Source organism: Cryptomeria japonica, chromosome 4 (assembly GCF_030272615.1).
Source record: "Cryptomeria japonica chromosome 4, Sugi_1.0, whole genome shotgun sequence".
In the NCBI taxonomy this organism is placed as follows: domain Eukaryota; kingdom Viridiplantae; phylum Streptophyta; class Pinopsida; order Cupressales; family Cupressaceae; genus Cryptomeria; species Cryptomeria japonica.
Window position 1 is genome coordinate 260,981,647 of NC_081408.1, and position 24,077 is coordinate 261,005,723.

Here is a 24,077-nt window from a genome sequence, read left to right on the forward strand (position 1 = left end):
TAAGAGATGCAACATTTGATGTAAACATAAAGATATAAGATGTGGATAATATTTGTGGGGATAGAAGTAAAGGAAAATATATATCAAATGCACACCATTAGATTTAAGCATGACTAAGATATAGAAGATAATTTAATATGCATATTTGAAAGAGGAGAATATGTATGATTTTACTAGAACAATGAAGTGAATAGAAAGAAAACTCAAAGAGATTAAGTGTAGAAAGAATATACAAGTATGTGTTGAATCATATTTGAGAAAAAATTTCTAATATATATGAAAGATCTATGATGGCTACACATGTGATAAGATAAGGAGAATATATGGAAAGAGTATTCAAGTATGTGTGAATAGATAAATATATTTATACTATTATTAATGAGTATTTACAATGTGAATATACATACCTTCATTTCATTTTTAAGTCTATACACTATATCATAGTATCCCTAATATTTTAGTTTTTGATTCTTTCATACATTATTTATTATTATTTATTTTTTTGTTATTTTAAGATCTTGAATGTAAAGTGTGATTTCTCAAATCCTTTTATGCATAACAATTGCTCAATTCATACCCATTTTATCTTTCCTTATATATAGTTCTTATTCTCACAAACCTTTGATTTACAAATCAATATTATTTCATCTTTTCTAATTTACACAATTATAACCATTGAATTTTCTCTAAACATCATATTAGAGTTTCCGATGAAGCTATAGCTAGAATAAAACCTTCCCAAGGACACAAACATGTAGGCCTGAAAAATGATGATTGCACCAACACACTAAATGAAATTTTTTATATTAATTTGATTTGAAATATTTAGATTGAGATAATTTAATGATGACTTTGATGATATAAAATATCATCCAAAGTCATACCAGCAAAAGTCAACTCATTTCTTGGTAACCTAGAAAAATAATCAAACACTAGATAATAAAAAAACTAATAACATAAATATATAAACTTGTGTAACTCAATAAATCATTTGTTTTACTTATTATGATTTTGCACATCAAAAAAAAAATCATTCACCTTATTACAAAAAAAAACTTATATATTTTTCAACTATATAAAAATTCTTAAGTAAAATAAAAAATATATATCATTTACTATCTTCACCCCATGCTTATGCAATTTTCAATATGTAAAAACCCAAAATGATAAAATAAAATAATACCTTCTACACAAAACTAAATTGATTTTACATTATAACTTAAAAATTACATACATTAAAAATTTATTTATAACTTATGCCCAATCAGTTTGATTTATTTTCTAACTACTCATACAATCTCCCAGCTACCAACATCAACTATCTTACATACTTATCTGATAGATCAAAGTTCAAACATTCTCTTAATCTAAAAGAGCTCACAACAATGTATCTCTGACGAGATGAAGATTTAGAAAGATTTGGAAGAAGTTTCCCAGTTGGCGCGCGCAGGTGTCCATTTGGGACACTTGGGGCTGAAATAGGACGCTATGACTCTAGAATTGAGTAGCTCCACTATTGGAGCGAACTTCACGCAGCGAGGTGCCTTGTATTGATTTATGGATGCCCCTCGGCTTAGAGCATAGTCCATCAACTCATCAAATGTCCCACTTTCTACCATTTTTATCTCCAGAGGGCCGATGGATTTATCAGCGGCTCTGCCTTGCCTGTAGACCGAATTTAAATTCTCTTCTACAGTAAGACAACCTTGCTGCAACACTTCATCAGGCACTTTAGAAGTGTTGAGCTCCCAGAAGAGAACGTAATGCCCCGGAATGCTAGATACGTCTGTGTAGCTTGTGTACTCAATCACTCGAGCTCCATAACTCTCCAGATGCTCAGTTGCCTTGTTCACCGCGCTCTGCAGCTCTACTTCGTCAGTTTTGTCCGAGTCAATGCTCAACATTACATTTTTCCGGCACACAAAGTGAAACTGCGGCGCCGAGTTGTGGAATCCGGTCACCCTGAGCACGTCTCCCACTCTGTAACGATACAACCCTGCATCGCAGCAAGGAAAATAATAATAACTACGTCAATCAATCATTGTATAACGGTTTTCATGTCTCTGATATAGAGAATGATATAGAGCATGTTCAGAGAATCATTATATGATGCTATAATCATTATATAACGCTTTTTGCTTTTTTGGTATATAACTTGTCGAGATAATCATTATATAACGCTTTTTGCTTTTTTGGTATATAACTTGTCGAGATAATCATTATATAACGCTTTTTGCTTTTTTGGTATAGAACAAGTTGAGATAATCATTATATAACGCTTTTTATTTTATTTTATTTTATTGGGTATTTTACCTGCGTATGTGGTTACCACAAGTTCATATTCCTCACCCACTTTAACGTAGGCGAGCTCCACCAGCTCTGGCTGGTTGTCGAATTTTCCATTGTGATTGTCGCGGCGAAGGGGAAGGAATTCGAAGTAGCCCATATTGGGCATGATAGTGTACGACACATCCCACGGTTTGTTGAGCGGGTGGAGATTGAGGCCGAAGTAGCACTCGGAGGAGGCGTACATCGTGCACAACTGAGGGAGTCCGCCGCTGTAGAAATCGAGGGTGGGGATGTACTGGGCCATGGCGCCTGTCACGATCACTTCTAGGTAATTTGTGTTGGGCCAGAGCCTCTTTATTATTCCCTCCCATGACGTCTTTGAGTACTCGTGCTCCATGAGCTCTGCCAGCTCAGGATTGGGGCTCAATATATTCATCACGGCTTTTCTTAATGAAGAAACGGTCACGTCTTCCTCGCTTGGCCTTCCGATTCGAATGTCATGGCAAAGCGATCGCCAGTGCTGTTCGAAGAAATGAATTGCTCTGAGCAAGCCAGAGGCGAAGACGGCTCCTGCTCTGAGAACTTGTTTGTTTTGGGCAAGGCCGCTGAGGAGCTGAGCATACATGCTCTGGTGGGAATCGGGGCACAAAATGGCCTCCATGGGGCTGGTGTAGACATTGAAGGGATCAAAAGGCTTTTCTCTGAAGTGCCGGCTCTTGTAGTAGCTCGTTAAAACCGGCCGAGCTACAAATCCACCTGGAGTCTTGGTTTCAGATTTGATGAAGAGGAAGTACATACCTTTTCCCTTGTCCAGCCCCTTTATGTACCTGCCACACCCAATTTCTCTACTTTAGAACCCTACTCATTAATTGCAATCAAACATATATGTCGTTAATGAAAGAATCGAGAGAGAAAATACTGACTGGTTCATGACAGGCATGAGAAGGCTGTAAAGAAGAGTTCTTCGGTCTAACTCTTCTTCGATTGTGGGCATCAGCTTGCGTTCTCCAGCGGATGTTCCAGAGCTGTCATAGCAAATTTAGACCAAAGACATTAAACTTTCAATTAAATTGCCATTAGAACTTCGAATTAAAACACATAACGCTATTTCATTCAGGTTACCCTAAGATGATATATTAGAATTTTACTCATATTTACCTGGTGAGAAATTCGGAGACCGGGTGAGATGAAAGAATAGGAGATTTATCCCCGTTATCGATTCGCACAATATCAGGCTGCAGATCCTCGTATGTAATAACGGGCAAGAGTTTTTCGAAAGAGTCCCTATCAGTGCGACCATTGAGGCTATAGCGCTTTAGGTAATCTGTATTAGCGTTCCTCGTCAAAATCTCAGAAAGCACTTGAGCCTGCACTTGATCAGCATGTATGGTGACATTGTCAATGAAGTCGAGAGCTTTCTTATCATTATCACTGGGGATTGCAGTGTTCACACAAAGCATGGCTTCGGACATCCTGATCTTTATCAAAAACATGAAGGACTTGGTAAAAGACGGGGATGTGAGGCAAAGAGAGAAGCTAGATTTCAGACTCAAATCCTACGATTGGATGATGTGAGGAATTCGTTGCGAGGGGTTTGCATTTATAGCTGTATTCAAGCCAGCGCTTGTCGTTGTTCCAAACTGTCCTATGGCATATCCGAAATTCCCATGATATGCCATTCGTTTAAAATACTCGGTGGACAGCCTTGTCCAGAAAGATTAAAGTTGTAGCTCTCAGCTTAAATGAAAATTAAACACTTGTTTCTTAAATTTGAAGACTCTTTATTATATGTCTGTAAAGAGTGAAACGTCAACAGAGGCATTTTCATATTGCGTGGCGGAACCAAATATTGCAGTATGATTCTAATAAAAAGAGATAAATATGTAGGTGGAAGGACGATAATGAAATTTCAATGATGGGGGTTACTAAAAGGAGCAGAGATTGCATGTAACAGCACGTCACGGCCACGACAGGGAACGCCAATATATTATAAATTGAGGTCATTGGATAAGTCATTCCAGCAGTGGTAGGTCAGACGTGTCGGCTAAGAGAGGTTAACTGCGACTGCCACTCCATTTGTCTCGGCTAATATACAGCCGGCCTTGAGCTTGCCACCGACCAAAGTAACGTTTTCAATAAATAAATATTATCTGCTTGTTGTTTCTACGATATCACCGGGGTTGTGGTCCATTAAATTTGAAACACAATCTTATTATTTGTTACTGTTTGGCTGATGAATAGAATTTGTTTTCTATGCATCAATTTCAATATGCAAATATATTAATCAAAATATTTTTTTATAGTAATATATATTTTAACATTAGATTAGAAAAGATTGGGAGCAACAATTTCATTAAAGTAGTTCAAAATTTAAAATGAATAAGATGCAAATTTATTTCATTTTAAAATATTTCAAGTGTATTCCACAAAGCTTGAGTGTATGTATACTAGGAGAAAGGACCTAGTCTCTGAGCATGTTCTAATGGTTGTGATAGTAATTGTTAATTTAATATTTACACTTGTTGATTTAATGTCTAAATTTTTTTGCAACATTGCACCAATAGTTGAGACTTTAAAGTTGTTATTGTTGATGATGACTATCCATAATTGAATGAAATGTATACCTTAGTTGTAAAAAGAAATCAATCACTGGATGCCACATCGGTTGTACAAGTATGAGTCTCCCTTTTACACGACCATTGGTCTAACCTTATTTTTTGGTCTATTTTGGACACTTTAGAAAATATCATGTTGATATGGTATAATATTTGATGATGTGACTCTAAAACCTTAATTATAAGTAGGGCACATTGTAAATGTTATTCAATTCTCAATTCAAGATGCAAGTTATATTCATGGTTATCTTTTCTTTTAACTATGTATTATATATATATAATATGATAAATCTGATTATCTTCTTTTATATTGCAGGTGAGAGGAACATTTATTGATTTCAATTTCCTTCTCACAATTGTCGATTGATATGTATATGCAAGCAGGGACCGGTCATGTCTTTTAGACATGATCGATCAAGACATTACTTGATTGCACCCTTTAACTTATCGTATCATTTATCAATCAGTGTATACTTAACTAACCACCCGATACCAATCAGTGTATTCTTAATTTACCACCCGATACCAATCGGTGTCTACTTACTTAACCACCTGATACCAATCGGTGTATACTAACCACTTGATACCAATCGGTGTATACAAGTTAATCCTGATAATCATCAATGTTCACCACTTAATGCATCAACCGATATTAATCAGAATACATTGGTTAGCCCGATAATAATCGGTGATCACAGTTAATATGATAACCGATATTAATCGGGGTGCATACGTTATAATGTAAACCGATGTCAATCGGTATTATGTGCTATGAGATGATTATCAATAGTTAAGAATGAATCGAACTTTACAAGTAGATTGAACATATATAAATGAAGGAAAAATAGCTTGACATTTTTCATCATAGTTTAAAGATAGGATAAATGATTGAATGAGAGACTTCATTTATCTCTCATTCAATCATTTATCTTACCGAAGCTATCATGCATTAACACTCCCTCTTAGCTAGGTAAGATAAATGAAAAACAATATATCAAGCATCACAATTTAAATGATGGTTAGTATTCTTTACACAATCTAACTCTTTAGAAAATCATATCACCTAATCACATGACATGAAGTATCACCTAAATACGTGATACAAATGTTCATCACATCAATCTTGTGATGACAAGATATCACCTAAGCATGTGATATCAGTATTGCCTAAACATGCAATACTTAAGGATAAACATATGAGAGTGATTAATTTTCTCATTTTATCCAAGTTGTGGTATGTGCACTAACATCTTATACAAATATTTTACCACAACACAATCATGGCACATCCATGACATACCAGAGATCCAACATGATAACTGGCTTGGACATCATAAGATCGTCACCTTATAATGTCTACATAAAGTGTTCATTTTCTTGAGAGATCATCACCTCTTAGATATGAACCCAAGGGATAAAATCCAAAATATTCTATCATGACAAAGAAGTTTACACATTAAACATCTTACTGATATATAAATACATATTACAAAGCAAATTACCTTTCTATCATACCTAAACCTTTTCTAAAGTGATCAACCTTCACTCTGGAAAGAGGTTTGGTCAGAATATCTGTAGTCTGATCTCTTGTACAAACATATTCTAATTGGATCACATTCCTGTCTACCATATCTCGCACATAGTGGTATGGAATCTCAATATGCTTGGATCTGTCATGGAACACTAGATTCACTGAAAGCTTTATGCAGCTCTAATTGTCACAATGTATGATAGTGGGTTTCATAGGCTCTCCAAACAATCCCACAAGCAACTTCCTAAGCCATACTGCCTCTCGAGCAGCCATGGAAGGTGCAATGTATTTGGCTTTGGTGAAACTCTAAGCCACATAAGACTGCTTTCTGCTGATCTAGGATATCATGGTTGAGCCTAAATTGAAGCAACACCCTGAAGTGCTTTTCCTTCCTTTTGAGAAAACCCTCTGGCTACAAATCTAGCCTTATGTTTCTTAATGATGCCATCTGCAGCATGCTTGATTTTGAAGAGCCATTTGGAGGTGACAACAGATTTCCCAGTCGACCTAGCAACAATTTCCCAAACATCATTTTTCATAATGGATTGGTATTCTTCAGACATGGCATTCTTTCATACTTGGTGTTTAAGTGCATATGATACATTAGTAGGTTCTTCTCTTGAAAGATTATTCAGGAGAGCAACGTAGTTGATTAGTTTATTAGGCCTTTTGCTTTCTCTGAAAGTCCCTGAAGGGGCAACATACTTCTGAGCTTCTTCTACAGTTTTGGTGGCCCATAGTGGTCTTTTCTTGAAATTTTCTCTAGGTGGATTTTGAGTTTCATTTTCATTTTCTTCAAGACTCTCCCTCTGAAGCTCAGGAGTAGGGTCTTCATCTATGCTAGGGGTAGGGATATAGATTTCAGGTTCTAGTGAGCTTTGGGCTCTTTTGAAGGCTAAGTCTTCTTCAAAGATCACATCCCTACTTAGCTCAATATTCTTTTGACCGGGTATATAGATCATGTAGGCCTTGGAGGTTTCACTATATCCTACAAGTATTCCCCTTTTTCCAGAAGGCTCTAATTTTAATCTTTTCTCCTTAGGTACATGAATATAGACAAGGCATCCAAATATCCTAAGGTGGTTGATATCTGGTTTTGATTTAGTAAAGGCTTCCTTAGGGGTTTTATCTTCAAGGTGGGAGTGAGGACATCTATTTTGAATATATACAGTAGTGCTAGTTGCTTGTGCCCAAGATTGACATTTAGATTCTGATCAAGAATCATGGCTTTGGCAGCTTCTACGATTGTCCTATTTTTCCTCTTAGCTACCCCATTTTGTTGAGGATTATAAGGTATTGTTAACTCCCTCTTAATCCCTGAATTTTTACAAAAATCTTTAAATAATTCTGATGTGTATTCCCCCCATTATCAATTCTTAGGGTTTTAATTTTATTTCCTGAGTAGTTCTCTGTTAGTGATTTGAATTCTTTAAACCTATTGAGGATCTCTTATGATTCTTTACACTTCAGAAAGTAGATCCAAGTTTTCCTAGAGTAGCCATCAACAAATATTACATAATACAAAAATCCCCCTAAAGAAGGTACGGACATAGGTCCACATACATCAGAATGAACTAACTCTAAATTTTTACTTGTTTTCCTAGTACTATTTTGAAAATCACCCTTAGTATTTTTATCTAGGGCACATCCTTTGCATGCCCCTGAATGATATTTCTTTAACTTGGGTAGACTTGTGACAAGGTTTCTCATTGACGATAAAGCTCCAAACTTCAGGTGACCTAGTCTTCTATGCCAGACTTCATTAGCATCTATAGTTTCATGGATTAGGGATAAGTTGGGCTCTGTGCACAGCTCATACAAGTAGCCTTGTCTTTGACCAATGGTTTTAGCTTTCTTGATGGATGAATTCTATGGCTAAGCCAACACTCTGTTGTCCATGAAGGTCACTCTGTATCCATTATCCTCTAGTGTTGATATGGAGACTGGGTTTCTCTTGATGTTTGGGACATATGGTACTCTTTTAAGTTGTAATGATACACTTGTCTTTAGTTTGATGGTGCCGGTTCCAAATACTTTGACTGGATGTGTGGAGTCATCTCCGATAGTCACTTCCTCATCATTCTCCTCTATCATGGAGTCTAGCACTTCTCTGAATCCCGTAATGTGTCTGGATGAGCCACTATCAATCACCCAGGAATTAACTTTGTTTGATGCTTGGTTTGTAAGTGCTGAATAGAGTACATACTTCTCGGAGTCTTCTTCCCTTTTAGATTTTCCTGTTTTGGCAAATGTGGCTTGTTGTTTGGCTCTTTTTGGACATTTGGCAACATAGTGCCCAAATTTGTCACATCTGTAACATTGAATCTTTGAAAGGTCCTTCTTGAAGGTGTTCTTGCCATGACGACCTTTTCTCTTCCTAAATTGTTTATGCTTTCTTTTCTTGTTTTAGTTTGTATTTAGAACTTGGAGATCTTCATCTATATTCTTTTTCTTGATCCCTTTCTTATTTAACCTTGATTCTTCTTGGAGACAGTCTTCCTTTAGCCTATCAAATTTTGGAAATTTGTCCCTTGCACTGATTCCTTGGACGAATGTTTCCCATATACTAGGCAACCCATCTAGAGCAATGAGTGTTAATTCTTTGCTTTGGATCTCATATCCAAGAGTTGCTAGTTCATCCCTTAGAGCTGATATTTGCATGAAGTAGGCATTGACTGATTCTCCTTTGACCATGGCTATGTGATTTATTTCTCTTTTTAACACCAAGGTTCTACTAGCATTGGATATCTCAAATGCATCTTCAAGTGCTCTGAACATGTTGTAGGTCGTTTCATGTTTCCTTATGATGGGCATAATATTATTTCTCACCCCATCAACTATAATTTTGATGGCCTTTTCATTTCCCTCTCTCCAAGTTGTTTTTTCAGTTTAGTCTCAGGTTCTGTAGTTTCAATTTTCACAAATGATTTGACTTTATTTTCTTTTAGAATCATCTGAATTTTGAAATTCCATGCTGAGAAGTCATCACATCCTCTAAGTCTATCTTCAAATATGATAGCGCTAGCCATTAGGAGAATTGTGATGTTGAATATATGCTTGTTTTGAATTTTCCACAAAATTGAACAGCCTCAAGTTTGATTTAACTATATTTTTGATACCATGTAAATGTTATTCAATTTTCAATTCAAGATGCAAGTTATATTCATGGTTATCTTTTCTTTTAACTATGTATTATATATATAATATGATAAATCTGATTATCATCTTTTATATTGCAGGTGAGAGGAACATTTATTGATTTTAATGTCCTTCTCACAAATGTCGATTCATATGTATATGCAAGCAGGGAGGATCAAGCAATGCCTTGACCGGTCATGTCTTTTAGACATGATTGATCAAGACATTACTTGATCGTACCCTATAACTTATCGTATCATTTATCAATCGATGTATACTTAACTAACCACCTGATACCAATCAATGTATGCTTAATTTACCACTCGATACCAATTGGTGTCTACTTAATTAACCACCCAATACCAATAGGTGTATTCTAACCACCCGATACCAATCGGTGTATACTAGTTAATCCCGATAATAATCAATGTTCCCCACTTAATGCATCAACCGATATTAATCAAAATACATTGGTTATCCCGATAATAATCGGTGATCACAGTTAATATGATAACCAATATTAATCAGGGTGCATACGTTATAATGTAAACTGATGTCAATCAATATTCTGTGCTATGAGATGATTATCGATAGTTAAGAATGAATCAAACTTTACAAGTAGATTGAACATATATAAATGAAGAATGATCATCAAATGAAGGAACAATAGCTTGACGATTTTCATCATAGTTTATCGATAGGATAAATGATTGAATGAGAGACTTTATTTATCTCTCATTCAATCATTTATCTTACCGAAGCTATCATGCATTAACACACATGCCATGTAATTTGTTATAAGAAATTAGGAGTGATTTGAAATTTCCACATAAGATTTTGAGAAGTGCAAAGTTAGAAGTGCTCAACTACTAGATCCTCTCCCCTATCCCATATAGTAATTTTGATAGATGACTTGAACCATTTTAGAGAATTTTGATCTAACTTGAATGTATGGTAACAATTATGTCACAATCACACCTTTACCAAATAAGATAAAAGGTACATGAAAAAATAAGATATTAAATATACAATCAAAATTAATCTCACTATCAAAATTGTCAAACCTATCATCAATGATCACAATTTTGAATTTTATAAAAACTATTAAAACCTCTTAATATTTGGTTGTATTGCTAAAATCACATTAGTAGTAGGTATATTAAAAGAAGATTAGTCTAGTGCATCTCTATTGCTACATCATAATTTTCAATTTGAAACGGTGAAATACTAGTAAAGTTTGTACTTCTTTACTTAGCTTAAAATTGTAGATATAAAAATGTAAAGAAAAAGATATACCAAAAACTCCATTGTTTTTTATTTTATTTTATTGTGAGGCCTAGATGTATCAATAAGAAATGAATTTGTGAATTTAACAAAACTCTTTTTTCTTCAATTATGATTGCTTCATCATTGCAATAAGAAATGAATTTGTGAATTCAACAAATCTCTTTCTTTTTCAATTATGATTGTTTCATCATTGCAATAAGAAACGAATTTGTGAAATCAACAAATCTCTTTCTTTTTCAATTATGATTGTTTCATCATTGCAATAAGAAATGAATTTGTAAGTTCAACAAATCTCTTTCTTTATCAATTATGATTGTTTCATCATCGCAATATTAGATGTTTAATATTTATCTATTATATGTGATCCTCGCAATAAAATTGAAACATATATTACAATTTTGGGTGGGAAGATAACAAAGAGGGAAAAACAATCAACATAATTTATACTTAAATATTGATGTGGAATCCCTCTAAGAGATGGAGGTATGTGTGTGTGTGTGTGTGTGTGTGTGTCTGTGTGAGAGATTCTTTAATATATTCATAATTTCTCTAGTTTCTAATAAGTTATCGATTTAACAACTTATTATAGTTACTAACTTAAAAAGAAAAATTTCTAAGTACTAATTTTCTTCTCACATTTATGTGCAAAATTGTATTTAGAATATTTATTGATTTCTTGTAATTTTAGCATAGAAATATTTGAAGAGAACTAGAGATGTTATATGCCCTTTTTGCAATCATATGAGAATAGTTATATGCTTGATTTTAATGCATTGTCCATAAGAAATTGAATGTAAAACAATTATTTACATTTTGAGAAAATAACTAGTATATATATCATTACTATGAGTTATAAAATTTATTTTCAATTTGAATTTCTATCTACTTTGGTTTGTTGTTTTTAAAAAGTGTTATCATATTATGGTGTACCCTACAACTTTTAAACTTATTACTTTTTTCTTACTTATTGTCAACAAAGACCAACCATTCATGTTAATAAATTCTTGAAATCATTTGATAAATAATATTAAAGACGGGATGGCTTTAGTGTCCAAGTTTAAGAACATAATATTAGTGAAAATTCTTCGATCATTCTTAAACTTAAAAAATCTATCATCTAAGTTCGTGCACACCTCAAAGCAAAAATTGAACATGATGACACAAAACAAAGATAAAGAAGAGCAAGCAAAACACATCATAAAATAGAAATCGATCAATTGAACCCATTAAAGATCTTATTTCAATTATCAATGACGGATAAATAAAGATCCAAGATAACATTACATACATGATACATATATTTAAAATAATTACTACAAATCTTTTTTCGAAGTACTATCGACTATTCTTTCAACAATATTATAAATATTGAGGAGCTCAAATCTAATCTGTGAAGAGAGCGAGTCTTGGCGAGGGGTAAGTAAATCCCAGGTGAAGCGCATGGTGACTCGCGACCAGCAACACAAACATTCTGACAGTGGTGGGCCGCACCTGGTGACTTGCTAGCAAAACAAGCAGGAGAAATTACTGCAGCGCTGACTTTTTTTGCACACAACTGTATAACCGGCCCTGTACTTCTGAGCGACGGAAACAAAGTTGATAAAACATATCTCCAAGGCTTGCGGTTGATTTATTTTGAAATAATAATCTTATATTCCTTCAATCTTTATCCATGTCGGATGTCACTGCACAAACTATTTATTATAATGATAAAATGTTAAAACAGATATGCGAAATATTTTAAATGATTTATATATCAATTTGAAATGTTTATATCAAATTTATCATAAGTTAGATAGATGTCAATTAAGATATCTGTATTATTTTATATATACAGTTTAATAAATTATTTATCTTATATATTAAGTATATAATTGTATTAATGGTATCAAATTTTTATGAAAATAAATTATATCAAATATTATTTTATTTCTTAAAATGCATCTTTTTCAATTTCTGAAATAGTTTTTTTTATAATTTCAAAAAATTAAATAAATATAAATAAATTATTTACTTAATTCGTTAACTTGAAAATAAAATTAAACTAATAAAAATACAATATACATGTTTAATGAATTGATATTTTTACATAAATATTAGATATTAATTTCTATATAAATTACTATAAATATATCAATAGATATGTAAATAGATGAAAAAAAGATATAAAGCTATTTTATTCATTTTTGTATGACTTATATCTACATAGTATTATTAGGGACTAGAAGTATTATGAATGTGTGGAAATGAGAAAAAATTATGATAAAAGATTAAGCACTTTAGATGCCTAGACAAAAATACAACAAAATAAAAATGTTCTCGGTTCTATTACCTTAGATGAAATACATTTTTGTAGAAACTATTTATTTTTTCTTCTATATGAACTAAAAACATGAGACATGAGACATGAACTCTAGTAGTGTCTTAGCCATTTTTTTCTTATTTTTGGCCACTACTAGTGAGGGGATTTGACCCCATATTGGGTTATTTTTGTTTCAAAGGAAGCCCATTTAAGGTCTTTCTTCCCTGCCTTGTGCCTTGGGTTGGAGCACTTTTTGGTGTCCCAGTCTTTGGTGGGAGCCTTGGCATAAGATTTCAATATTTTGTCTTTAGATTATGGAACTTTGTAAATGATTTTTAACACTTTTTCTATAGATCTTTGCATTGGAGGTGCTCATGTCCATGATGTGCACATAGGTGAGGTAGAGGCTAGTGGTGTGTGCTTCTCTTAGGTTTCCACCATTCTTGTCAAAGCGGATTTGTGCTAGAGGTTGGGATTTTTGGGACCCTCCCCTAGAGGATTTTTCCCTCTTTTCTCCCCAAGTGAATGACCTACTCCTTTCTAGTGGGGACAAGCTTTCGTCTATGGGTATGGATGTTGTTTTAACTAAATGCTTGGGGCTTTACTACCTATGTCTATATTTTTTCTCATAAGCTTTTGGTTGCTCAGGTTGTTGTAGTTTCCTTGATGTTGTGGGTGGTTGTGGTTGGTTGGTTGGTTTCAACTAATGGTTGGGGCTTGCAAGCTTCCACTTCTCCTTTCCCCTAGATTGACTTCTTAGTTGAGACTTCTACTACCATTTTCAATATTTGTACACTTGCTAGTCCTATTGAGATGGATGGTGCTTCCATGAGTATTGCCTCTCATAGCTTTAGGCCTAGGAGCTCCTATTCAATGTTTCTACTAGCATCAACCTAGTTATTCTTCCAAAGTCTCCTATTAAGGTGGAAATTGATCCAATGCCAAACCCCTTTCCAATTTCTCCTAGAGGTGGAGTTCATTCTCGACGTTGGTGGGGCCCTTTAGTGATGCAAGATCATGCCCTCTCTTAGCTTTTGAACAGGTTGATACCATTGTTAGATTGAACCTTTTTGCTACTATTGATCATGTAGAGGTGGTTTCAAAAGTAGGGTTAGCTAGGGTCTTGTCTCTAAGTTGGAAGGATGTGGCGAAAAGGTTATTTTATCATCCTCAGGTGGCTTAATTGGCCTTTTTGGCTAAGGTCTCTATCTACTTTCTTTTGCTTTTGGTTTAGGTTTTAAACCTTCCTCGCTCGGTGCTTAAGTGGGTTCATTTCTATCTCTTCTTCTATGAGATTGGGTTTTCACTTGAGTCTCTATTCTCCTCTTTCTAATTTAACTACAATTGGTAGCCGGTTCATGCCTCCTTTATATCTAGGTTCTTTTTGGCTCATTCTGTGACTATTATCATTACATCTCAAGGTGCTTGTTTAAGGTTTTGGGGTCCCTATCAAAACCCCACGGTTGTGAGAATGTAGTCTCACTACAAGGTTGAGACCCCTATTTCTCACTAATTATTGATTTGGTCAAAAGCTTTTGGTTTTGTTAGTCTCACTCCTTGTAAGATTCGTTATTCTCACCTCTTTAGTGATTTTTTTGCCCTTTCTGCTTCTATCTTTTATCTTGATGGTTGAATTATACCATGTCCAAACCCTCTCCCGTACTTAGCTAATCAAAACATAAAAACTATTAAAATAAAACAAAATTGAAATATATTATTATTATATAAAATATTTCCATTAATATATTTGGATATTCACATTGATGGGTAGGTAGAAAACATTCTATTTATCAGATTAAGAGTAACCAATAATATTAATACGATCGTGTTTCAAACTAAGTGGACTGCCACCCTCGGAGATATCGTAAAAAGAAAAGTAAGAAAATATGTTTTATTGAAAACGTTACTTTGGTCGCTGGCAAGCACAGGGCCGGTTGTATATTAGCCGAGACAAATGGAGTGCCAGTCGCAGTTAACCTCTCTTCGCTGCTATTCTACTAGCCGACATGTGAGGCCCACCACTGTTGGAATTACTTACGCCCTTCTCCTGAATACCAATTTGGCGGCATCAAAATTAAAGGTTTTTATCCAATCACATTAATCTATAATATATTGGCATTCTCTTAAATTTGACAGCCTGTCGCCGCCCTGACGTGGTGTTGCATGTGTCATGGGGCTAGACCAGCCTGCTGCCCAAACAAGCTTTTTCCTTCTAAAGGAGGTCAAACCTCATGCGGCACTGGAAAACCTTACTCATGACTTCCATTGCGGACAAGTCCTTTCTTGTTTCCAGACTACGCCATACCTTTTCAAGTGTCCACCACCTGACCACATTAACACACACCCATGCGGAATAGAAGTGCAAGCCAACCCTCTCATGGGTTTCCTTCATCCTGATGCTCCTAGCACTCCCTTCAAGTCCCTGACTCTACTCTAGCACTGTCTTGTCGCACCATCCTTGCACCCCTGGTACAAGCTTACAGGTCTCCTCGATGTCTTCATCTTCTTGAGTCCCCCATAAGACCCTGACTACTAACACTGACCCATCCGGAACTCCTTAAGTCCTCCGGCTCCAACTCTGCACACTCCCTGAGCATGCCCAGTACTCCCACAGCACTGGCGTCCCATTTTGGCCTCCCTCAGCTCCTCTGAACCCTCAAGCACCAAACATATCTCATGGGATGACTAGACTCCCTGAGCTAGCTTCCTATTTGTCCATCTCCACACAATGAACACAACACTGGGGCAATAGGTAGCTTTATTGTTATGAAGAGATGGCCCCTGGCTCGATCTACAAATAATTCCAACTCTGTCGCTGGTCACTACCCTAAATACTTCCCAGGCATCCAATTACAAGTTCCTGCCCCTAGATCAACGTCCACTCTTGAAACACTAGTACAGATACCACTGCACCTCGCCCCTGGCGATAGCTTCTCATATAGACTCCTGATCCACGAAGACCCTGTCTCCTTTGGAACTCAACCTGGCGCACCACTGACTCTCTCATGAGCCCGCGATGGCTTACCTAGTACACAACTCAGAACCTCTTCCCGAACAAGGACTCCAAGTCACACTGCTTTGGTCCCGTGGCCTATGCCTACATGGCTTCACTGGTGAACCCGGTTCCCTGTACATCCTATGCACAATAACCAGCTCCATGCAAACACTCAGTCTAAGCCTCTCAGACTGAAAAAACACCTTGCACTCCTACTTGGGCACCAAGCTCTTCGCTTCATGATCCAAACCAATATCCTTGGTCGTTGAACTCTCCTTCAACTCGACTGTGCTCCCAGAACTACTCGCCTACGGACCATGTCCTCTTTTCGGTCATGCAACTCATCCATCTTTGCCACCCTCTTGGACTCACCTAATGGCTCGGCTCAACATGAGCACACTTTCCGAACCCAGTCCCTACTGCCACATTTGACCCCCACTCTAGGGCCTTGAGATCCCGGATCTCAATGCAAATCCCACTTTAGGTAACCTAGGTGCGTGCCCGGCACATCACCCCACTTGTTCCACAAGATACATGGACTTCTAGCTCTGCAACTCAACCCACATAGCTTTCCCAACTCTCAAGCTCCAACATTCCGATATAGATAGCCCATTGCACGGCCATCCCCCTTACAAGATCTTGGGTACTCCATTTCCCCAACTGGGACAATCCATTGCACGATCATCCTTCTCGAAAAGAGCCTAGGTACTCCACTTCCCTAGTCCTCGGGTCATAGATAACTCCCCGGGAGTCATCCCCAACATTGGCTCAGTTACTCCTCTTCACTGAGATAGGGACCATGAGAATGCATCCACCAGTAAACCTCACCATCCAATGATAAGGCGGGGTTACTCTACTTCACCCCTAATGTCCATGTAGGACCTCTATCTCCCTGAGACTAGAGGGCAGGGTTACTCTTCTTCACCCCTAGGAGGAGGTGTCTACCGCAGACCACCTTGGTGCACTCCTGGCACTCGGCTATTCTTTCAACCGACCCCCATATATAAGTTTTTCGTCCAATTCTCACACAACTGTAGCTTGGCACTAACCCTTTGTCAATCACCACAACTTCCACTTGCTGAGAATAACAAGGGACTTACAACCCCAGAAGCCTACTGATCTCCCCCAGACAGCAGCCCCTTACATCCTCCCCCACTTAAAACAGGTGACGTCCTCGGCGCTGGACCATTCGACCCGAGTCTTGTCCTTCGCAACATTAGGACCTGTTAAAAGTGAACTTCGGATTCACTGTGCTCTGCACTTGTATCGTTTCTGTCCCTGACATACTTGATACTTGCCAGCATACCCCATACTAGACTTTCACTTGCATGAATCCCATCCATGTCTAACTCGCTTCGGCAACACCCTGAGTCCAACTCACTACCTCTGCTCTGATCTTTGTGAAGATGCTCCCTTGCCTCCAACTGATCTTTGCTGCTAGTCCCCGACTCAACAACATATTGCAAGAACCCAGTCCTTGAATTCCACTGAGATGACTGTCCTTGTTTGAACATCTGTGAAACAACTTTGTGATATTCAACTGCACCATGCCCCATACCGGCTTCTACATCTCCAAGACTCCACCGTTTACACCGCAACACGATAGAACACCACAAACCATGCTCACCTCTCAACTCAGCCACTAGTGCCATCCTCGACGACACCCTTGTCTTCCAACTTCCACTGCTCCCGGATCCAATCCTAGCATCCACTGAAAGACACGCTTGCTACCAACCCTGTTGTGCAAGCCCCTGGTATCTGGCCCCCTTGAAGACACATACTCCACTGACCACAACACCCAACTGACTTCCCAAGTCACACATTCAGCCTTCAGCTCTCAACTTCCTTTCTGTAGTGCCATCCTGATTGCCTGTTGACTGACCCCGGTGCGCCCCGCGTCTTATCCTGTCCCCAACAACTCAACTCAAGAACAACAACCAACATACTCCCATTGATCCACCTCTAGCTGTACATGATCCTCCTGGTACTTGTCAACCACTTCCACCTCCTTGGTGTACTCTCGCAAACCCACACCTCATGAGTTCGCCTAGGTGCACTTCCCTGAAGACACCCATCTTGCATTGCATCCCACACATTCGATCTTGTCTACTTCAATCTGCTGTACTACTTTGTCTGACTGATCCACTGCCCACGGAACGCCTTGCGCCCTCGGTGCTACAACCCAAAGAAACTACCAACGTCATTCAGCCGACCAACCTCTCGTGCATAATGCCTCTGCAATCCACATCCAATGTGGGCAAGGTACTCACTCCTTCCCTTGACTTTCTCTGTGACGGTCCCATCTTTGGTTCCCAACCTTCAGACCTAACTCGCCACAAATTCATACCTCAAATCATGTCCCAGACACAATCCTACATCTTAGGTGCACTTCCCTAAAGACACCCAACTTTTGCATTACATCCTACACATTCAATGAACTCACTTCCATCCATTGTGCCACTTTGTCTGACTGACGCACTGTCCACGGAACGCCCTGCATCCTCGGTGCTGCAACCCAAAGAAGCCACCAACATTTGTAAGCTAGCCAACCTCTTGTGCTTGATGCCTTTGCAAACCACATCCAATGTGGGCAAGGTACTGCCTCTTTCCCTTGACTTCCTTTGTGACTTGGCCCAGTACTGGCTTTCCACCATTGGACCTGCTTCACCACCCAATTTACACCTCGGATCATGTCCCAGACACAACCCTACACCACACTGGGAATGACCCTACGCCATCCCACAGCCCAAATTGTTACACCTCGTACCCGTCCTTGACAAGATCCTACACCACACTGTACCTTACAGCTCCATCGATTTCACCTCGGATCCGTCCTTGACAAGATCCTACACCACACTGCTCCTCGCAGCTCCTACCTCCTTTTGACTAGTCTTATATGCCACTACCCTTGGACACTGCCATATCAAATCTTGCGGCCCTACCGACTACTTCCAGCACTGAAGCCAGTTCAATACCGACTCACACCTTGCCTACTCCGCTCCACTCGAACTACTAAGGCACTTCCCGTGCAAGATTTTCCCCACCAAGAGATCCACTCCTGATCCCTTGTCGCTCCACTAGCATAGTCCCTTCCCAATGGAACTCGGCCCCAGGCACAAACTCCAACCAGCTGACTACCACTCATGGAACTTGGCCACGGACTTCACCATCCTTATCCCTACCTGGATTGGCCTCACATTTTTAGTGACCACGCCCTGCTAGCCACCCTGGTCTACCTGTCCTCGACACTGCAAACCACAATCCGCCTTCGCAGTCTTCCACTGACCACTTGATAGCCCAGCTACCTCAGCTCATCTAACTGGCCCTACCAATTTTTTATGCTCTGATACCAACTGTCACGGGGCTAGACCGGCCTGCTGCCCAAACAAGCTTTTTCCTTCCAAAGGAGGTCAAACCTCATGCGGCACTGGCAAACCTTACTCATGACTTCCATTGCGGACAAGTCCTTTCTTGTTTCCAGACTACGCCATACCTTTTCAAGTGTCCACCACCTGACCACATTAACACACACCCATGCGGAATAGAAGTGCATGCCAACCCTCTCACGGGTTTCCTTCATCCTGATGCTCCTAGCACTCCCTTCAAGTCCTTGACTCTACTCTAGCACTGTCTTGTTGCACCATCCTTGCACCCCTGGTACAAGCTTACAGGTCTCCTCGATGTCTTCGTCTTCTTGAGTCCCCCATAAGACCCTGACTACTAACACTGACCCGTCCGGAACTCCTTAAGTCCTCCGGCTCCAACTCTGCACACTCCCTGAGCATGCCCAGTACTCCCATAGCACTGGCGTCCCATTTTGGCCTCCCTCAGCTCCTCTGAACCCTCAAGCACCAAACATATCTCATGGGACGACTAGACTCCCTGAGCTAGCTTCTTGTTTGTCCATCTCCACACAATGAACACAACACTGGGGCAATAGGTAGCTTTATTGTTATGAAGAGATGGCCCCTGGCTCGATCTACAAACAATTCCAACTCTGTCGCTGGTCACTACCCTAAATACTTCCCAGGCATCCAATTACAAGTTCCTGCCCCTAGATCAACGTCCACTCTTGAAACACTAGTACAGATACCACTGCACCTCGCCCCTAGGGATAGCTTCTCATATAGCTTCTCATATGTGCCACCCTCTTGGACTCGCCTCATGGCTCGGCTCAACATGAGCACACTTTCGGAACCTAGTCCCTACTGCCACATTTGACCCCCACTCTAGGGCCTTGAGATCCTGGATCTCAATGCAAATCCCACTTTAGGTAACCTAGGTGTGTGCCCGACACATCACCCCACTTGTTCCACAAGACACATGGACTTCCAGCTCTGCAACTCAACCCACATAGCTTGCCCAACTCTCAAGCTCCAACATTCCGATATAGATAGCCCATTGCACGGCCATCCCCCTTACAAGATCTTGGGTACTCCATTTCCCCAACCGGGACAATCCATTGCACGATCATCCTTCTCGAAAAGAGCCTAGGTACTCCACTTCCCTAGTCCTCGGGTCATAGATAACTCCCCGGGAGTCATCCCCAACATTGGCTCAGTTACTCCGCTTCACTAAGATGGGGACCATGAGAATGCATCCACCAGTAAACCTCACCATCCAATGATAAGGCGGGGTTACTCTACTTCACCCCTAATGTCCATGTAGGACCTCTATCTCCCTGAGACTAGAGGGCAGGGTTACTCTTCTTCACCCCTAGGAGGAGGTGTCTACCGCAGACCACCTTGGTGCACTCCTGGCACTCGGCTATTCTTTCAACCGACCCCCATATATAAGTTTTTCGTCCAATTCTCACACAACTATAGCTTGGCATTAACCCTTTGTCAATCACCACAACTTCCACCTGCTGAGAATAACAAGGGACTTACAACCCCAGAAGCCTACTGATCTCCCCGAGACAGCAGCCCCTTACAGCATGCAACCTCTTCTCTCATGATTGAAATTTCATTATCATCCTTCCACCTACATATTTGTCTGTTTTTGTTGGAATGACACTCCAATATTCGATTCCACCACGCAAATTTAAATTTAAAGATCAAGGGTTAAATTTTTCTTGTAACCTTAGAGCTAAAATTTTAATCTTTCTCATATCCACCGAGTATTTTAAACGAATGTCATCTCATGGGAATCTTGGATATGCCCTAGGAAGTTTTGGACTAACGCCACAGGGTAGCCCGAATACAGCTATAAATGCAACCCCCTTACTACCAATTCCTCACATCATCCCATCGTTGGATTTGAGTCTCAAGTCTGGTTTCCCTCTTTAGATACATTTCAGGGCCGTCTTTTTAGATCAGGATGTCCAAAGCCATGCTTTATGACAACAAAAAAATCCTCAGTGATAATGATAAGAAAGCTCTGGACTTTATTGAGAATGTCACCAGACATGCTGATCAAGTGCAGGCTCAAGTGCTTTCTGAGATTTTGACGAGGAACGCTCATACCAAATACCTAAAGCGCTATGAACTCAACGGGCGCACTAATAGGGAGTCTTTCAAAAAACTGTTGCCCGTTATTACATACGAGGATTTGCAGCCTGATATTGTGCGAATTGCTAACGGGGATAAATCTCCCATTCTGTCATCTCATCCAGTCTCCGAATTTCTCACCAGGTAAATATACAGTGAAATTTTAATATTTCACCTAAAAGACAGGAGAGTCAAACAGCAAGATGTGTATTAATTATATGTTTATAGTAGCAGTTAAATTCTAAGTTTAATTTCTGTTGTCCGATTTGCTTTAACAGCTCTGGAACATCTGCTGGAGAACGCAAGCTGATGCCCACAATAGAAGAGGAATTGGACCGAAGAACGCTTCTTTACAGCCTTCTCATGCCTGTCATGAACTAGTCAGTATTTTCTCCCTCAAATTCTTGCATTGAAGATATATATGTTTGATTCCAATTGAAGGGGCGGGATCTAATGTTGGGAAATGGTGTGTGGCAGGTACATAAAGGGGCTGGACAAGGGAAAAGGTGTGTACTTCCTCTTCATCAAATCTGAAACCAAGACTCCTGGCGGATTGGTAGCTCGGCCAGTCATAACGAGCTACTACAAGAGCCGACACTTCAGAGAAAAGCCTTTTGATCCCTACAACGTCTACACCAGCACCATGGAGGCCATATTGTGCCCCGATTCCCACCAGAGCATGTACGCTCAACTCCTGTGCGGCCTTGCCCAAAACAAACAAGTTCTCAGAGCAGGAGCCGTCTTTGCCTCGGGCTTGCTCAGAGCAATTCATTTCCTTGAACAACACTGGCGGTCGCTTTGCCAGGACATTCGAATGGGAAGCGTGAGCGAGGAAGACGTGAGCGATCCTTCAGTAAGAAAGGATGTAATGAATATATTGAGCCCCAATCCTGAGCTGGCAGATCTCATGGAGTGCGAGTGCTCAAAGGAGTCATGGGAGGGAATAATTAGGCGGATCTGGCCCAACACAAAGTACCTGGAAGTGATCGTGACAGGAGCCATGGCCCAGTACATTCCCACCCTCGATTTCTACAGTGGTGGACTCCCTCAGCTGTGCACGATGTACGCTTCCTCCGACTGCTATTTCGGCCTCAATCTTCAGCCGCTCAACACACCGTGTGAAGTGTCGTACACAATCTTGCCTAATATGGGCTACTTCGAATTCCTTCCCCTTCGCCGGGACAATGACAATGGAAAAATCAACAATCAGCCAGAGCTGGTGGAGCTCGCTGATGTCAAAGTGGGTGAAGAATATGAACTTGTGGTAACTACATACGCAGGTAAAATGTCAGAAAAATAAAAAGCGTTATATAATGATTATCGGAACATGTTCCATATCAGAAAAATAGAAAGCGTTATATAATGATTGATTAACGTAGTTGCTTTTGTACTTCTTAATCGTCAACATATTCATTGTTCCTTTGTTGCGGTGCAGGGCTGTATCGTTACAGAGTGGGAGACGTGCTCAGGGTAACCGGCTTCCACAACTCGGCACCACAGTTTCACTTTGTGTGCCGGAAAAATGTAATGTTGAGCATTGACTCAGACAAAACTGATGAAGTGGAGCTGCAGAACGCGGTGAACAAGGCAACTAAACACCTAGAGAGTTATGGAGCTCGAGTGATTGAGTACACGAGCTACGCAGACGTATCTACCATTCCGGGGCATTACGTTCTTTTCGGGAGCTCAACACTTCTGAAGTGCCCGCTGAAGTGTTGCAACAATGTTGTCTCACTCTAAAAGAGAGTTTAAATTCGGTGTACAGACAAGGCAGAGCCGCTGACAAATCCATCGGCCCTCTGGAGATAAAAATAGTAGAGTGTGGGACTTTTGACGAATTAATGGATTATGCCCTAAGCCGAGGAGCATCTATAAATCAATACACGGCACCCCGCTACGTAAAGTTCATTCCAATAGTGGAGCTCCTCAATTCGAGAGTCACAGCGTCCTATTTCGGTCCCAAGTGTCCCAAATGGACACCTGCGCGCACCAACTGGGAAACTTCTCCCGGACCATTCTAAATCTTCATCTCGTCAAATTTATAATCTTGTGAGATATTTTAGATAAGAGAATGTTTGATACTAGAACATTTAATCTATTAGATAACTAAGATAAACATAGTTGATGTTGGAAACTGCGAGATTGTACGAGCAGTTATGAAAGTAAATCAAACTGATTGTGCGTAAGTAGTTGATAATTTTTTAATGTGTGTATTTTTAAAGAAATCAATTGAGTTTTGTGTAAAAGGTATTCTCTTATTGTATGTATAGGATATTGTAAAACTTTTAGTTTTTGGTGAGTGATATATATTTTTTTAAATTTTTTCAAGAATTTTTATTTTGTTGAAAATTATATAAAATTATTTTTATTTTAAGGTAAATATGATAAATGATATAAATTTTTTTGTATATATGTTATTTACATTGTAAAA

At 39.1% G+C, this 24,077-nt stretch overlaps 1 protein-coding gene and 1 pseudogene across 1 annotated transcript; one reads left to right on the forward strand and one right to left on the reverse strand.

The window, feature by feature from the left end:
* Positions 1–1,409: 1,409 nt before the first annotated feature.
* On the reverse strand, positions 1,410–16,169 carry LOC131065449 (indole-3-acetic acid-amido synthetase GH3.6-like). The gene is made up of 8 exons (XM_057999954.2): positions 16,068–16,169; positions 15,702–15,817; positions 15,391–15,486; positions 3,850–3,993; positions 3,448–3,762; positions 3,213–3,314; positions 2,314–3,116; positions 1,410–1,996 (listed from the first exon to the last, which is right to left on the reverse strand). Exons 1-8 carry the CDS (start codon positions 16,167–16,169, stop codon positions 1,410–1,412), a joined length of 2,265 nt encoding a protein of 754 aa, XP_057855937.2.
* Positions 16,170–19,253: 3,084 nt separating this feature from the next.
* On the forward strand, positions 19,254–23,667 carry LOC131065451 (indole-3-acetic acid-amido synthetase GH3.5-like; annotated as a pseudogene).
* Positions 23,668–24,077: the final 410 nt, after the last annotated feature.

Bases quoted from the DNA above. Each gene is read 5' to 3' on its own strand.
- LOC131065449 (XM_057999954.2), bottom strand. From the start codon at position 16,169: ATGAGAGAGTCAGTGGTGCGCCAGGTTGAGTTCCAAAGGAGACAGGGT. The intron at 15,487-15,701 runs GTGTTAGTAGTC...TAATGTGGTCAG, and splicing joins AAGGAGTTCCGGATGGGTCA to GTGGTGGACACTTGAAAAGG. The intron at 3,315-3,447 runs GTAAATATGAGT...TTGCTATGACAG, and splicing joins GTCTCCGAATTTCTCACCAG to CTCTGGAACATCCGCTGGAG.